This window comes from Mobula hypostoma, chromosome 2 (assembly GCF_963921235.1).
Source record: "Mobula hypostoma chromosome 2, sMobHyp1.1, whole genome shotgun sequence".
Lineage (NCBI taxonomy): Eukaryota > Metazoa > Chordata > Chondrichthyes > Myliobatiformes > Myliobatidae > Mobula > Mobula hypostoma.
Window position 1 is genome coordinate 172,983,523 of NC_086098.1, and position 18,760 is coordinate 173,002,282.

General features: G+C 44.6%; 1 protein-coding gene across 1 annotated transcript in view; it reads right to left on the minus strand.

Annotated features, from left to right (window-relative positions):
- The window catches only part of LOC134342678 (deoxynucleoside triphosphate triphosphohydrolase SAMHD1-like), a 46,133-nt gene that overhangs the window by 20,841 nt on the left and 6,532 nt on the right, over positions 1–18,760 (minus strand). The window contains exons 5-8 of the mRNA XM_063041087.1: positions 14,137–14,252; positions 12,888–12,958; positions 8,820–8,972; positions 3,081–3,181 (exon numbers count right to left, since the gene is read on the minus strand). Coding sequence (XP_062897157.1) covers positions 3,081–3,181; positions 8,820–8,972; positions 12,888–12,958; positions 14,137–14,252 — 441 coding nt within the window. The remainder of the gene's footprint in view (positions 1–3,080; positions 3,182–8,819; positions 8,973–12,887; positions 12,959–14,136; positions 14,253–18,760) is intronic.

The window sequence follows — 18,760 nt, forward strand, 5'->3', positions numbered from 1 at the left end:
GCAACACACACAAAATGCTGGAGGAACTCAGAAGGCCGGGCAGCATCTATGGAAAAGAGTACAGTTGATGTTTTGGGCCGAGACCCTTCAGCAGGACTGTAGAATGACTGCTGGTGCCAGATGGGGTGGTTTGAGTATCTCTGAAATTACTGATCTGGGATTTTCGTACACAATAGTCTGAGGTTTTCAAAGAATGATTAAAACAAATCAAGGAGCATCCACTGAGTGGCAGGTATGTGGGCAAAAACACCCTGTTATTGAGAGAGGTCAGGGGAGATTAGCCAGATTTGTTCAAGCTATGCATTCACTTTCAAGGACTCCACAACTCATATTCTCTATTATTTATTTAGTTTATTTTTAACTGATTATTGGAATAACTTGTTCTCTTTTGCACATTGTACATTTGTCAATCTTTACTGTGTAGTCTTTCAAGTCTATTTCTTCATTTTCCTGTAAATGCCTGTAAGAAAATGAATCTCAGGATAGTGTATGGTGACATACTGTATATGTATATGATAATGACTTTAATTTGAACTTTGAACAGTGGGACAGAATCTGTCTTTGACCTGGTGGTGCATTGTTAAGCTTTCCCATTTTCTACCTGATAGAAGACGACTGTCTGGGGTGGTGGGGGGATGGGGTCTTTAATTATGCTGGCTGCTCTAGATAGATAGATAAATAAATAGACACTTTATTGATTCCAAAGGAAATTACAGTGTCACAGTAAAAAGAATAAAAATTAAGATACCTCAAACAGTCTAACAGGAAGGGGTCATCTCTTCCCTGGCTATAGGTTGATTCATTGTAGAGCCTAATGGCCGATGGTAACATTGACCTCATAGAGCGCTCTTTGAAGCAGCACAGTTGTCTTGGTCTATTACTAAAAGTGCTCCTCTGTTCAGCCAAGGTGGCATGCAGAGGGTGAGAAACATTGTCCAGAATGGCCAGTATTTTACATAGGGTTCTTTGTTCTACCACAGCCTCCAGTGAGTCCAGTTTGACTCCTATAACAGGGCTGGACTTTCTACTCAGGTTATTGAGCCCGTTGGCATCACCCGTGTTGATGCCATTGCCCCAGCACACCACTGCACAGAAGATTGTATTGGTGACAACAGACTGCTAGGACGTGTGAAGAAGAGGCCTGCACACACCAAAGGACCTCAGTCTCCTCAGGAAGTAGAACCGACTCTGGCCCTTCTTGTACACAGCTTCGGTCGAGTCTGTCATCCAGGTGCACTCCCAGGTACTTGTAGGTCCATACCATACCCATCTCTTCACCATCAATAGTAACAGGGAGCAGTGCCATCTCCTTTGCTTTACTAAAGTGGAGCTGCAGATGATACAGCTGGGACCATTTAACAAAGTCTTCCACCACGGCCCTGTATTCATCCTCCCATCCTCCCTTTATACACCCAACTGATGCTCAGTCATCACAGATTTTCTGCAGGTGGCATGACTCAGTGATGTATCTCAAGTCCGAGGTATACAGGGTAAGCAGGAAAGAGTCAGTACAGTCCCAGTGCTGCTTATAGCCATGTCTGACTCACAGCTCTGAAGCCGCACATACCGTGGTCTGCCAGTCAGGTAGTCCATTATCCAGAATACAGTGGAAGTGCCAATCTGCATTGAATGGAGCTTTACCCCCAGCAATGAGCACTGCTTGGTATCGAAGGCACTTGAGAAATCAAAAAACATGATCGTCACAGTGCTGCCCTGCTTATCCAAATGGGAGTAGGCTCTAGGCTCTGTTCAGCAGGTAGATGATAGCCATCATCAACTCCAATGCGCTTCTGGTAGGAAAAACTGCATGGAATGGGGCGGGGGGCTGCTCTGATCAGGGGTCGGAGGTGAGCCAGGACCAGCCTCTCTAGGGTCTTCATGATGTGTGAGATCACACATCAGGCAGCAGGAAACATAGACAGAGTTCATGGAGGAAAAGCTAGTTTTCATGATGGACAGAGCCATGTCCACATCTCTGCAACTGCACACAGCCTTGGGCAGAGAGCAGTTACTTGTTCCAGGCTAAGCTTCATCTACATGGTTCGGGCCAGGGCAAACTATGTACTAAAGCAGACATGCCATCTGGTGAGCATTCGCACAGATCACTGCTGACATTAGTCAAAGGGCTTGCATCTCAATATTCTAATATCCCCAGTGAAGAAAAAAGAATCTGCTTCTCAATTTCAATTCCAAATCGCAATGGGTTAATTTCATTTTTTGCCTCCTTTTCTGGAGGAATTAATCTAGAAGTTGACATTTTATATTGATTTTAATGTCTCAAATCCCTCAGTCAGGAATCATGAAATTAACTAGTAAATAAGACCATAAGACATAGGAACAGAATTAGGCCATCGAGTCTGCTCTGCCATTTCATCATGACTGATCCATTTTCTCTCTCAGCCTCATCCTCCCGCCTTCTCCCCATATCCCTTCATGCCCTGACCAATCAAGAATCTATCAACCTCTGCCTTAAATATATGTAAAGACTTTGCCTCCACAGCTGCCTGTGGCAAAGGATACGCCTCTATTCTGAGGCTGTGTCCTGTGGTCTTAGACTCTCCCAGCACAGGAAACATCCTCTCCATACCCACTCTATTGAGGCCTTTCAACATTCACCAGGTTTCAATGAGGTCACTCCTCATTCTTCTGAATTCCAGTGAATACAGGCCCAGAGACATCAAGATTCTGGGATTGAAAGGCATTTGTGAAGGCATTTCCTTTGAAGCCTCTCCAATGTCAGCACTTCCTTTCTTAGATAGCAACTAAGAGTTAACTTCATGGCTTTTGATTTATCAATACAGAAATGATCATTTTAGTTTGACTGGGGGGGGGGGAAGACTGAATAGAAAGTTTTCACTTAAAGCAGGCAAGTGAAATGTTCAAGGAGGCACATGAGTATGAGGAAAACAGACACACACGACTTGACCATTTCTGGTTAATCAGAGAGTGCTCCCAGGAAAAAAAATAAAGTTTTGTCCAAATTAACTAAGCCATGTTCCTGGCAAGTTCCCACTGAAAAAAGTTAGAGATGATGAAACACTTATCAGCAGTTGATGAAGACTACAGAGAGGCTTACATACCTGGCAAAGTAATCCCACTTATCCACATCAATCCCAGTTTTCTTATTGGCAACGATTTCATACAAAAAGCCTTTCTCCTGAGGACGACCTTTGTACGGCCACTGGGGAGACGAGATAGCAGAGTTAGTGATGAGCAGCACACAGGAGAGTGAAGATGGATCCACCACTCAGGCTCTCCCTCATTCCCTCCACATGACATAAACCGAGTGCAACACCATTGGAAAAACCAAACCATACTCGCCCAGGATGAGATTAGCACCTCACCCAACAGGAACCAAAGGGGCGAACTGTGAGTGGAGGTGGGGGTGCAGATGAAGTCCTTAATGAAACCTACTCATCTGTACTTACCAAGGACATGGTAGAGGGAGACTTCAGGACAAGGTACTGTGATGTTATAGAGCATGCTGACATTTAAGAAGAGGTACTAGATGTCTTGGGACACAAAGCTCAACAAATCCCCAGGGTCTGATAAGATGTATCCCAGGCTACTATGAAAAGCAAGGGAGGAGATTGTGGTTTGGGGTGTAGAATTGTTACTTCTCTATTATTTTTCTTGGAGCTCAACTTTCCTATGCTTATAGCTTTTAATACTGTATAATCACTTATATACATGTAATTCTCCTGTGAATTTACTAATTGCAGTACAGCTAATTTGATATTCTCCAGAAGCATCTCAGTTATTCTGCAGCAGGTCATATACTTGAAACTGGCTATTACACAGGTTAACGGCTATCACTGCAATGTTGTCATCTGTATTCTGAGTATCACACGACCACATCCTTTTCTTTCTTTGTCTTTTGCTCGTGTAATACTTCACAAAATGGCCATAACCTTCACATTTTATGCCTCATTGTTGAGTTCCAAACCTCTGGAAAAAAATCACCAGGAAGAATCAGGTTTAATATCACTGGCATATGTCATGGTTTATTGTTATGCAGCAGCAGTACACGCAATACATGATAAAACTGTAGCTTACATTAAATATATGAATTAATTTTAATGTATATATTAAATATATATTAAATACATATATTTATATATATGTACGGGGACTTTCTTTTGTTACATTTAAAATGGCGATTTTGTTATGTTAATCTGGGGAATGCGGCTTTGTTGTGTTTAACGCTGCAGAGAGTTTGTGCTAAGTTTGTTTTACTTTAAATGAGATAACCAGGTTCTATTAGCCAATGGGTGGTTATGTATCGTTTTGTTTTCGGATGCCATGCTGTATGATATGACTGTGGACTGGGTTTTGACGGGGAGTCGGGAGGAGAGACGAGGAGGACGGCGGACGTGCGGAGAGGCTCCGGTCGATCACTGCGGGTGGTCCCGAGCCGTGAGTCGACGGAATTCGGGTGGTCGTCTGACGTCGAATTGAGCTCCAACGGTAGCGCGCGAAGAACTCGGACTTTGATAAGTGTTGGCGCCTTTTTTTTTCCATTACTTTCCTCTCTGTATCAAATGTATATTAATGTCATAGAATTAGTAATATCTATAAAGTGTATTTGTTAAAATTTACTGGGTGTGCTGGCTGATGATTGATGTTTGTGATTGATTCGGGCGGCGACTGACCCTGAGGGGAGTGTTGAAGCAGGTGCTGGGCGGGATTTCCCCTAGACATACACGAGCCAATATAACGGAACGTTACATATAAAAATAAATGAGTTGTATATAAATTTTAAATATATATATATTTTAAAATATATAGTTACATTAAATAAGTACAAAAAAGGAGAAAAAAAGGTAGTGAGGTAGTGTCAATGGGTTCCAGTTTAATGTCCATTTTTGCACACCCTTAACCAGGCTGAAGAACCTGGTGAGTAGAGTAAAGAAAATAATGTTGCTTATTCAAGAAGTACATCAGGGATTAGCCAGGGAACTAAAAGCCAGTAGACCTTACTTCAGTGAAAGGAAAACTATTGAAAAAATTCTAATGCACACCAATTATCTTTATGTGGAAATGCAGGGGTTGTTTTGGGATCATCAGCATAGCATTATTCATAGAAATCCTGTCTCATAAATGCGACAGATGTCCTAATACCATCTGTTTATTCCTCTCCACAGATGCTGCCTGACTTGCTGAGTTCCTCCAGAATTTCCTGTGTTGCTCTGGATTTCCAGCATCTGCAGAATCTCGTGTTCACTAATGCATCTGATTTGTTTTGAGGATATAGATAAGCATATCAATGAGGGAAACGCGGTGGATGCTGTCTGTACGGACTTTGACTAGGTCCAACGTGGTTGGCTGTTTGAAAAGGTTGAAGTGCATGGATCTGAAATTGCCCTGTTAAAGTTAGGAGGCAGAGAGTAATAGTGGAAGGTGCTTTTCACATTGGGACCAGTGGTCACAGGGATTGGTGCCAGAAGCTTTGATGTTTGTACACTAACTATTTGGCTGCGAGTGGAGAAGATACAAGTCTGCACATAACAGGAAAATTGATCTTGAAGACCATGAGGAAGCTTGTCCCAGGGTACAGAATGACATAGATCAGTTGGAATCTTGGACGGAGCATAAGAAATTGAATTTAATTGTGACAGATGCAAGGTGATGCATTTTGGAACAGCAAACAAGGTATGGACATGGAGTAAATGATATGGATCATTAATAAACACAAATATTGATCCTGGTACCTTAAAGTTGTTATAGCTGAAGGTAGTTGGGATAAGCTCCCACTACCTATTAAATGCTCCCAATGGGGTGCCTCTTAAATAGCCTCTCTCAACCAGGTCCAGCTACTGGCCTTCACATGTGGCCAAGCTAGTAAGCCCAGCAGAGCATCTTCTACTGACAGGAGAAGAGACAAAGGCAAGTTACTGGCGCCTTTAAACCAGTCGCTTCGGGCAAATAGGGCTCTTCAGCTGTGGTTGGCAGTTCATCTAGAAGGAAAATTGATCTCAAAGCTCCACTGCCTTGCAGCTATACCCACTGAAAGGGAAGGATTTGGGTGTAAATCCCAAGGGAAAAAACTCTACAACTGGATTCTGTAAGGTAGTCTTATGCTGAATTCGACGCTGACTGGCAACTCGACTGGTGCCAAACTGTACCAATCTCTGCTGTTCCTTTGGGTTCATCAGATGTGTGGAGAGGGGGAGGGAGCTTGCTACATGGACAAGAGCTTGCTCATCTTATTGTACTGCCTTGGCTTGCACATCTAGACAGCTCGGATGCAACATCCATGGTCGATCCTGACCAATGCAGGATTCTACCTATAGACCCTAGAAAATGCTTGCCTTCAGGCATTGAAATGAGAAGTGTGAACTTCCAAGTTACAGTGTTACAAAACACTCGCTAGGCCATATTTCAGATGCCAAGACTACAGTTACAAATCATAAACACAAGAGATTCTATAATGCTGGAAATGCTAACAAACGCACACACACACACACACAGAAACAACCCCCTCCCCCCAGGAACTCAGCAGGTCAGGCCCCATCTATGGGGCAGAATAAACAGTTGACATTTCCAGTTGACATTTCAAGCCGACACCCTTCATTCATCTTTTCCAGACCCAATGAAGAGTTTATTTGAGATAAAGCATGGAATTAGCCCTACCAGCCCATCAAGCTGTGTCGCTCGGCAGCCCCTGAATTAATCCTAGCCTAATCACAGGACCATTTACAATGCTCAATTAACTGACCAACCAGTATGTCTTTGGTCTGTGGGAGGAAATCGAAACACCCGGAGGAAACCCACATGGTCACGGGGAAAATGTACAAACTCCTTACAAGGAATAGCAGGAATTGAACCCAGGTCATTGGTACTGTAAAGCGTTGTGCTAACCACACTACCATACCGGGCAAAAGTCTCAGCCCATACTGTCGACTGCTTATTCTCCTCAATAGATGCTGTCTGACCAGCTGAATCAAAACTGTGCACATAGCTCTGGCATTTACAGAAGGAACGCGAATACACTGAAGGGTAAACAAGAGGTTTATAAAAATGTTACCAGGGATATAGAAGTTTATTTCCGATTGAATGTCATTTGTTCTAACGACCTGCTGACAAGCCTCAGCAGAGTCTACCTTTATCCACAACATTACACAGACATATTCTGTAAGAATTACAGAACAGCAACCAGGAGCTCCAGACAGAAAGGACGGGTGGTATTATGTGGCAAACAAAAATAGAAAGGCAACTCATAATGAACAACACACACAAAATGCCCAAGGAACTCAGCAGGTCAGGCAGCATCTACGGTCAACGTTTTGAGCTGAAACCCTTCAGCAGGACTGAGGGAAGGTGGGCAGATGCCTGAATTAAAAAGGTGGATGTAGGAGAAGGTGACAGTTGAAGCCAAGTGGGTAGAACAGGTCAAGGGCTGCAGAAGAAAAAAATCTGATGAGAGGAGAGTGGACAATAGGAGAAAGGGAAGGAGACCCGGGGGAAGTAATAGGCAGGTGAGAAGTAGCAATGGGTCAGGGTGGGGAATAGAGGAATGGGGTGGGACAAATGTCGTTCAGTAGAAAGAGAGATCGATATTCATAACATCAGGTTGGAGAGTACCCAGACAGAATGTAAGGTGTTGCTCCTCTACACTGTCAATGATGGCAGTGACAGCCACATCACAGAAAAAGTGATCAGGATTAATTCAATCATTTAGCTATATTTTGTTTGTGCACAAAAACCACTTATACCAGTTAAAACTTCCAGCTTCTGTTCGAGTTCCTTTATTCAAGACTCGGAGGGCGGAGCAAAGTCAAGATGGCGCTAAATGGCGACTCCTCTGTTTGCATCTTCAGAAGCAGCTCAATTTCTCTCTTTGATATCTCTTTTTTATCCTTTTCAAGGTTCTTTTGAAGACCCTGACCTGGAGTTACACTTTGACTTCAGTTCTTTGCGGGAATGGGACCTGCTCTCAGGGCCTCACGACCAGACAAGACCTAGAAGACGAGCGTGTCTTCAGGGTGCCGGATTTTCATGGCGCTGGAGACAGGCTGACTCAAGGCTGGTGCCCCTGACTGAAGTGTTACGGGAGAACATCGAACATCTGAAACAACCACAGTTAGCTGCCATGGGCTGTGTCTCCAGAGAGCAGAGCTTGGAAAGAGCGACGCAACAGACTTTTAACATCATAAATCAGCGAGCTGTTTGTTATGTCTCCCCTCTCACTGTGAAATGGGGACATCTCTTTTTCCCTTATTAGGGAGAGAGCGCCTGTGGTATGCTGAATTATCAGGTGAATGAGTAGTCTTTGAGGTACTGCAAGTCTGTGTCTTTATTGATATTTTACTGCACGCTTGAGTGCTCGGTGGAGGGTGCCAATGCTTTTTTGCTGGGTGATGAAAAGGCAACGTGACTTCATTGGACATGTGATTAGGAAAGGTGAGTTAGAATGCACAGTAATTATGGAAAAGATTGAAGGGAAGAAAGCAAGAGGAAGACAAAGACAAATGATGATGGAGACAGCAGCCAGAGAACTGGAAATGAATACGAATGAATTGATCCTCTTGACCCGAAACAGGAGTGTGAGGGCCATGGCAGTCAAAGCTCAAACTGGGCACGGCGCCTGATGATGATGATGGAGGGGGTTGTTGCCTTGCTGCTGCTTATGCGTGGAGGGGGGAGCTCGGGAGGCTTTGGGGTTCTAACGTTTAACTGTCATTCGTTCTATGGGGCACTCCTCTTTTCCTGTGGATGTTTGCGAAGAAGAAGAATTCAGGATGTATATCGTGAACATTTCTCTGAGATTAAGTGTAGCTTTTAAACCTAAGTTCCTTGGTTCAAACAGGGTTACTTACCTCTGGGGCCTTACAATTATCACCCACACCTTGGATCATTTCCTTTATAAACACCAAGTCTTCTGGCAACACCAGGCCATAGCTCTGTAGCACCCTTTCCAATTTATTGGAGGAGATCAAGTGATCCAACATCTTTACGGAAGCATCCTCGTGCTGTACCAATAACAAATCGGAGGAGAGAACAAGTCGTCATTCTAACCCCAAATCAATTGTCAGAGTCACACAACATGCTGGCCAAGCAATTCCCATTTGCCAGCATTTGGCTCATTCTAAATCTGCCCTCTCCACATACATGTTCAACTCCATTTTAGAACATGCAACACTCCAGCACAGAAGTCTGCTTGCAGTCCATGCCGAGCCCCCTCAATCTGCACCTGGACCATAACCCATCTAAAGTTCTCGAATTTTGAAATCGAATCTGCATCCACGACTTCCACCAGCAGCTCCTTCTTCACCCACACCACCCTCCGAGTGAAGAAGTTCCGCATCATGTTCCCCTTAACCATTTCAACTTTCACCCTTAACCTATGAACTCTCGTTCTAGTGTCACCCAACTTCAGTGGAAAAAGTCTGCTTGCATTTCCCCTATCTATACCCCTCAATTTTGTATTCCTCTGACAAATCTCCCCTTATTCTTCTATGCTCCAGAATAGGATGAAGTCTTAACCTATTCAACCTTTCCCGATAAATCAGGTCAAGTCTCAGCAACATCTTTGTGAATTTTCTCTATATGCTTTCAATCTTACTGATATCCAGCTGCACACCACAATTTCTGAAGCCAAGCTGCAGCCATGTTGTTGCCTATTATTTGGTCACAAATGGGGCCGGCTACAGCAATGTTGGCTTTTTGTTGCAGATTTAATCCCTTTTAAATTACCTCATCATTGTGAACCTCTGGACTACTTGCCGTGTAACCCAGCCTTCATGTTACCATCTCTCCAACGTGACATTTGGAAGTTCAACGGCACTGCACCACGCTCGCGGGAAACGAGGTTGAGATATCTCACTCAGAATCCATACACCAGGCACATGGGACGCGGATACGCATTCAGTAACCACTTTATTAGGTGCCTCCTATACTGGGTGTATGTTCATGGTCTTGGGTAAGAGTGACCATAATATGGTGGAATTCTTCATTAAGATGGAGAGTGACATAGTTAATTCAGAAACAAAGGTTCTGAACTTAAACAGGGGTAACTTTGAAGGTATGAGACGTGAATTAGCTAAGATAGACTGGCAAATGACCCTTAAAGGATTGACGGTGGATATGCAATGGCAAGCATTTAAAGGTTGCACGGATGAACTACAACAATTGTTCATCCCAGTTTGGCAAAAGAATAAATCAAGGAAGGTAGTGCACCCGTGGCTGACAAGAGAAATTAGGGATAGTATCAATTCCAAAGAAGAAGCATACAAATTAGCCAGAGAAAGTGGCTCACCTGAGGACTGGGAGAAATTCAGAGTTCAGCAGAGGAGGACAAAGGGCTTAATTAGGAAGGGAAAAAAAGATTGAGAGAAAATTGGCAGGGAACATAAAAACTGACTGTAAAAGCTTTTATAGATATGTAAAAAGGAAAAGACTGGTAAAGACAAATGTAGGTCCCCTACAGACAGAAACAGGTGAATTGATTATGGGGAGCAAGGACATGGCAGACCAATTGAATAATTACTTTGGTTCTGTCTTCACTAAGGAGGACATAAATAATCTTCCAGAAATAGTAGGGGACAGAGGGTCCAGTGAGATGGAGGAACTGAGCGAAATACATGTTAGTAGGGAAGTGGTGTTAGGTAAATTGAAGGGATTGAAGGCAGATAAATCCCCAGGGCCAGATGGTCTGCATCCCAGAGTGCTTAGGGAAGTAGCCCAAGAAATAGTGGATGCATTAGTGATAATTTTTCAAAACTCGTTAGATTCTGGACTAGTTCCTGAGGATTGGAGGGTGGTTAATGTACCCCAATTTTTAAAAAAGGAGGGAGAGAGAAACCGGGGAATTATAGACCGGTTAGCCTAACGTCGGTGGTGGGGAAACTGCTGGAGTCAGTTATCAAAGAAGTGATAACAGCACATTTGGAAAGCGGTGAAATCATCGGACAAAGTCAGCATGGATTTGTGAAAGGAAAATCATGTCTGACGAATCTCATAGAATTTTTTGAGGATGTAACTAGTAGAGTAGATAGGGGAGAACCAGTGGATGTGGTATATTTGGATTTTCAAAAGGTTTTTGACAAGGTCCCACACAGGAGATTAGTGTGCAAACTTAAAGCACACGGTATTGGGGGTAAGGTATTGATGTGGATGGAGAATTGGTTAGCAGACAGGAAGCAAAGAGTAGGAATAAACGGGACCTTTTCAGAATGGCAGGCGGTGACTAGTGGGGTACCGCAAGGCTCAGTGCTGGGACCCCAGTTGTTTACAATATATATTAATGACTTGGATGAGGGAATTAAATGCAGCATCTCCAAGTTTGCGGATGACACGAAGCTGGGTGGCAGTGTTAGCTGTGAGGAGGATGCTAAAAGGATGCAGAGTGACTTGGATAGGTTGGGTGAGTGGGCAAATTCATGGCAGATGCAATTTAATGTGGATAAATGTGAAGTTATCCACTTTGGTGGCAAAAATAGGAAAACAGATTATTATCTGAATGGTGGCCGATTAGGAAAAGGGGAGGTGCAACGAGACCTGGGTGTCATTATACACCAGTCATTGAAAGTGGGCATGCAGGTACAGCAGGCGGTGAAAAAGGCGAATGGTATGCTGGCATTTATAGCGAGAGGATTCGAGTACAGGAGCAGGGAGGTACTACTGCAGTTGTACAAAGCCTTGGTGAGACCACACCTGGAGTATTGTGTGCAGTTTTGGTCCCCTAATCTGAGGAAAGACATCCTTGCCATAGAGGGAGTACAAAGAAGGTTCACCAGATTGATTCCTGGGATGGCAGGACTTTCATATGAAGAAAGACTGGATGAACTGGGCTTGTACTCGTTGGAATTTAGAAGATTGAGGGGGGATCTGATTGAAACGTATAAAATCCTAAAGGGATTGGACAGGCTAGATGCGGGAAGATTGTTCCCGATGTTGGGGAAGTCCAGAACGAGGGGTCACAGTTTGAGGATAGAGGGGAAGCCTTTTAGGACCGAGATGAGGAAAAACTTCTTCACACAGAGAGTGGTGAATCTGTGGAATTCTCTGCCACAGGAAACAGTTGAGGCCAGTTCATTGGCTATATTTAAGAGGGAGTTAGATATGGCCCTTGTGGCTACGGGGGTCAGGGGGTATGGAGGGAAGGCTGGGGCGGGGTTCTGAGTTGGATGATCAGCCATGATCATAATAAATGGCGGTGCAGGCTCGAAGGGCCGAATGGCCTACTTCTGCACCTATTTTCTATGTTTCTATGTTTCTGCTGCTGTAGCCCATCCACTTCAAGGATCGATGTGTTGTGCGTTGAGATGCTCTTCTGCACACCACTGTTGTAACGCCTGGTCATTTGAGTTACTGGCACCTCCCTGTCAGCTTGAACCAGTCTGGCTATTCTCCACTCACCTTTCTCAATAACAAGACATTTTCACCCACAGAACTGCCACTCACTGGATTTTTTTTGTTTGTTTTTCCACACCATTCTCATTAAACTCTCAGAGACTGTTGTGAAAATCCCAGGAGATCAGCAGTTTGAGATACTCAAACCATCTCGTCTGGCACCAACAATCATTCCATGGTCAAGAGTTACTTAGATCATATTTCTACACCATTCTGATGTTTGGTCTGAATAACTGAACCTCTTGACCATGTCTGCATAGTTCTTGTATTGAGTTGCTGCCATATCATTGATCAGATATGTGCACTAACTGGGTGTACCGCTTTACCTAATAAAGTGGCCACTTTATTAGGTGGGAAATGAAACAGATATCAAACCCAGAAGTGTTCAAAGAGTTATTGTGACATTCCCTTTACAAGAAATCTGCAGCTTCACACCAACTGAACTTCCTCAAAAACACAGCCCTACTGATGGCACGCAGCCCATTCATTTCTGCTAACATCCATCTTTACACAAAATCTGCAGAGAATGTTACCTTCCAGTTCAAGCCATTCCGCATCCGGGGGATAAATTTTCCATCAAACATGTGCGAATATGGTCCATGACCTGGGAAACAAGGAAAAAAGACACTCAAGTGAGAAGGTGGTTAGTTTCAAATGTCATCAACAAGGTCACCTCCAAAGAGCAATAGACCTTCAGCAATGCACAGGAATGCCAGTCCAGATCACTGTCTCAATTAGTACAACCTGCATCACAACCAAATTGTAGAATCTTTTCCTTAGGAGATCTAAGGCACCAATTGTTGCTATGTTACCAGAGCACCCAACAGAACTGTGCCATCTTGCCCAAGAGCTTCATCTTGATGTACAAAGTCTTCCAGCACATGCCAGAATATTTGGCAGTGGACAGCATTATACCACCTCCCAATCCTACCCTTGCCTGGCACATTTTCTTCAGTAGAGACTGACTATCAGTCAGGAACCTTAGGTGGATGTTGCCCAAGATACCTAGACCTCCAATGACTACCCTGCTCAACTCAATTATTTTTACTTGGAAAAGCACCAGAATGTCAGAATCCACAGAACTATAGACTGGAGCCTGAACACAAGATTAGTCTGAACTATTCTTTGCTGGCTTGCCCAGACACAATGGTCTGATTGGCCTAACCTGGTACCCGATATGCCCAAGACTGGGCAATAAACCTGGAACGTCCTAAAATGTAAAAATTACAAATTTATGGGTGATGCCATCAAACACCAACTTCTTTAGGTAGAGAGCTGGCATCCCTCTTTGCTCTAAGCCTAAGCTGTGAAGTCAGTAAATAACACATAAAAATATTAAGAGCTTGGATGCTGCCCCACCAACCCCTCCACTGCCTGTGTGGTGCCTTCACACGTGAGGCAGTTCAGTCCCTACAGAACACACACACACACAAAATGCTGGAGGAACTCAGCAAGCCAGGCAGCATCTATGGAGAGGAACAAATGGCTGATGTTTCAGGTCAAAACCCTTCATCAGGACTGGAAGGAAAGGGAACAAAGCCAGAATAAGGAGGGCGGAGGGGATTGAGTACAAGCTAGAAGGTGATAGTCGAAGACATGCAGAGTGAAAAGGGGGAGGGGGCTGAAGGAGGAATCTGATAGGAAAGTGGACCATGGAGAAAGGGAATAAGGAGGAATACCAGAGGGAGGTGATAGGCAGGTAAGAAGAGAAGAGATGAGAGGGGAGCCAGAATGGGGAATGGATGAAGAGAGAAGAGAGGGACGGGAGAGCTATTCCCTCACCTAGATCGTGGCAGAGCCCAGCGATCTGAACACACAGGATATCCCGATGGTTAATCTGAAGTTCCCGTTGGCGCCCAGCCAGGGCTTTCACCAGTTCTCCTGCCAGATGTGCCACACTGCAGGGCAAAGAGACAACAATATATAAACACAATTTTTACTTGACTATCTCATTTCAAATATTGATTATTACTGATGCCCATAGTTGATCCAAGTATTGTTATGAATTGTTTTCTTGTCATAGACTCTGCAGGTTATTAATACCAATAGTGATGGAGAGGGGTTGAACAGGCTGGGATTTTATTCACAGGAGCAAAGGAGAATAAGGGTGATCTTATAAAGGTGTAGAAAATCACAGAAATAGACATAGAATATTACAGCACAGTACAGGCCCTTCGGCCCACAATGTTGTGCCAACCCTCAAACCCCTGCCTCCCATATAAGCCCCCAATTTAAATTCCTCCATATACCTGTCCAGTAGTCTCTTAAACTTCACTAGTGTATCTGCCTCCACCACTGACTCAGGTACTGCATTCCACACACCAACCACTCTCTGAGTAAAAAACCTTCCTCTAATACCCCCCTTGAACTTCCCACACCTTACCTTAAAGCCATGTCCTCTTGTATTGAGCAGTGGTGCCCTGGGGAAGAGGCGCTGGCTATCCACTCTATCTATTCCTCTTATTATCTTGTACACCTCTATCATGTCTCCTCTCATCCTCCTTCTCTCCAAAAAGTAAAGCCCTAGCTCCCTTAATCTCTGATCATAATCCATACCCTCTAAACCAGGCAGCATCCTGGTAAATCTCCTCTATACCCTTTCCAATGCTTCCACATCCTTCCTATAGTGAGGTGACCAGAACTGAACACAGTACTCCAAGTGTGGCCTAACCAGAGTTTTATAGAGCTGTATCATTACATCGTAACTCTTAAACTCCAGCCCTCGACTTATGAAAGCTAACACCCCATAAGCTTTCTTAACTACCCTATCCACCTGTGAGGCAACTTTCAGTGATCTGTGGAGATGTACCCCCAGATCCCTCTGCTCCTCCACACTACCAAGTATCCTGCCATTTACTTTGTACTCTGCCTTGGAGTTTGTCCTTCCAAAGTGTACCACCTCACACTTCTCCGGGTTGAACTCCATCTGCCACTTCTCAGCCCACTTCTGCATCCTATCAATGTCTCTCTGCAATCTTTGACAATCCTCTACACTATCTACAACACCACCAACCTTTGTGTCGTCTGCAAACTTACCAACCCACCCTTCTAACCCTACATCCAGGTCATTAATAAAAATCATGAAAAGTAGAGGTCCCAGAACAGATCCTTGTGGGACACCATTAGTCACAATCCTCCAATCTGAATGTACTCACTCCACCACCACCCTCTGCCTTCTGCAGGCAAGCCAATTCTGAATCCACCTGGCCAAACTTCCCTGGATCCCATGCCTTCTGACTTTCTGAACAAGCCTACCATGTGGAACCTTGTCAAATGCCTTACTAAAATCCATATACATCACATCCACTGCACTACCCTCATTTACATGCCTGGTCACCTCCTCAAAGAACTCTATCAGGCTTGTTAGACACGATCTGCCCTTCACAAAGCCATGCTGACTGTCCCTGATCAGACCATGATTCTCTAAATGCCCATAGATCCTATCTCTAAGAATCTTTTCCAACAGCTTTCCTACCACAGACGCAAGGCTCACTGGTCTATAATTACCCGGACTATCCCTACTACCTTTTTTGAACAAGGGGACAACATTCGCCTCCCTCCAATCCTACGGTACCATTCCCGTGGACAACGAGGACATAAAGATCCTAGCCAGAGGCTCAGCAATCTCTTCCCTCACCTCGTGGAGCAGCCTGGGGAATATTCCGTCAGGCCCCGGGGACTTATCCCTCCTAATGTATTTTAACAACTCCAACACCTCCTCTCCCTTAATATCAACATGCTCCAGAACATCAACCTCACTCATATTGTCCTCACCATCATCAAGTTCCCTCTCATTGGTGAATACTGAAAAGAAGTATTCATTGAGGACCTCACTCACTTCCACAGCCTCCAGGCACATTTACCCACCTTTATCTCTAATCGGTCCTACCTTCACTCCTGTCATCCTTTTTTTCTTCACATAATTGAAGAATGCCTTGGGGTTTTCCTTTACCCCACTCGCCAAGGCCTTCTCATGCCCCCTTCTTGCTCTTCTCGGCCCCTTCTTAAGCTCCTTTCTTGCTTCCCTATATTCCTCAATAGACCCATCTGATCCTTGCTTCCTAAACCTCATGTATGCTGCCTTCTTCCACCTGACTTGATCTTCCACCTCACTTGTCACCCACAGTTCCTTCACCCTACCATTCTTTATCTCCCTCACTGGGACAAATTTATCCCTAATATCCTGCAAGAGATCTCTAAACATCGACCACATGTCCATAGTACATTTCCCTGCAAAAACATCATCCCAATTCACACCTGTAAGTTCTAGCCTTATAGCCTCATAATTTGCCCTTCCCCAATTAAAAATTTTCCTGTCCTCTCTGATTTTTCCATGATAATGCTAAAGGCCAGGGAGCGGTGGTCACTGTCCCCCAGATGCTCAGCCACTGAGAGATCTGTGACCTGACCTGGTTCATTACCTAGTACTAGATCTAGTATGGCACAGACAAGGTGAATGCATAGTTTTTTTCCTGGGGTTGAGGACATGGGTTTAAGAGAGAGAAGATTTAATAGGAATCTAAGAGGCAGCTTTTTCCACAAAGAGTGTGGTCAGTATATGGAATGAGCTGCCAGAGGATGTGGTGGAGGTAGGTACATTAACAACATTTATAAGGGACTTGGTCAGTTACATGGATAGGAATGTTTTAGAGGATACAAGCCAATAATGAGCAAGTGAATATGCTTATGGAATCTTGGGCAGCATGAATTTGATGGGCTGATGGGCCTATTTCCTTCCTTTATCATTTTATTTTTTAAAAAATCAAAGGCCGAAAGGGAAAGACAAATCATATTGCAATGTGGTAGTTACAGCAAGGCAAGAGTTAGCAATGTCCAGGCAAGAAAAGTCTTTGGAGCTTAGCTTCCCTTTGCATAATGATGGGAGGGGTTTGCAGGTCTACTGGAGATGAGATAAAAATGTAGAAGAATGCTGTCGAATTGCTTAAATGACTTCAAAGTATGATTGGTTGTTAGATTGCTGTTTCTATTGACTCACCTGTACTGTGAATGGCGATTGATCTTGTAAGTAAGGAACTCAAACAGTTTACCAAATGGTCAACATCCATAACTGCTAGTCAATTCTGTATAAAGTTGGCATTCCTCTCTTCAGACTTCAGATGAGACTGGTGCCAGGGGCCAGACTGTGCACAAGGATGATTGAGGAATGAGGAAGGGTCTCAAACTGAAAAGTCAACTCTTGGTTCATTTCCATGGATGCTGCCCGAAACTGCATTGGCGCTGCTTCCTGCATGCATGCTGAGCTCTTTGACTTCATTACCTTTGCCTCCAACTTTCACCCTGCCCTCAAGTTTACCTGGTCCATTTCCGACACACTTCCCTCCCTTTTCTAGATCTTTCTGTCTCTTCCTCTGGAGACAGCTTATCTACTGATGTCTACTATAAGCCTACTGACTCTCACAGCTATCTGGACAATTCCTCTTCTCACCCTGTCTCTTGCAAAAATGCCATCCCCTTCTCGCAATTCCTCCGTCTCCATCGCATCTGCTCTCAGGATGAGGCTTCTCATTCCAGGACAAGGGAGATGTCCTCCTTTTTTTAAAGAAAGGGGCTTCCCTTCCTCCACCATCAACTCTGCTCTCAAACACATCTCCCCCATTTCACGCACATCTGCTCTCACCCCATCCTCCCGCCACCCCACTAGGAATAGGGTTCCCCTTGTCCTCACCTACCACCTCACCAGCCTCCGGGTCCAACATATTATTCTCCGTAACTTCCGCCACCTCCAACGGGATCCCACCACTAAGCACATCTTTCCCTCCCCCACCCCGCTTTCCGCAGGGATCGCTCCCTACACGACTCCCTTGTCCATTCGTTCCCCCCATCCCTCCCCACTGATTTCCCTCCCGGCACTTATCCTTGTAAGCGGAACAAGTGCTACACATGCCCTTACACTTCCTCCCTTACCACCATTCAGGGCCCCAGACAGTCCTTCCAGGTGAGGCGACACTTCACCTGTGAGTCGGCTGGGGTGATATATTGCGTCCAGTGCTCCCGATGTGGCCTCCTATATGTTGGCGAGACCCGACACAGACTGGGAGATCATTTTGCTGAACACCTATGCTCTGTCCGCCAGAGAAAGCAGGATCTCCCAGTGGCCACATATTTTAATTCCACATCCCATTCCCATTCTGATATGTCTATCCACGGCCTCCTCTACTGTAAAGATAAAGCCACACTCAGGTTGGAGGAACAACACCTTATATTCCGTCTGGGTAGCCTCCAACCTGATGGCATGAACATTGACTTCTCTAACTTCTGCTAATGCCCCACCTCCGCCTTGTACCCCATCCATTATTTATTTATATACACACATTCTTTCCCTCTCTCTCTCTCTCCTTTTTCTCCCTCTGACTATACCTCTTGCCCATCCTCTGGGTTCCCCCCG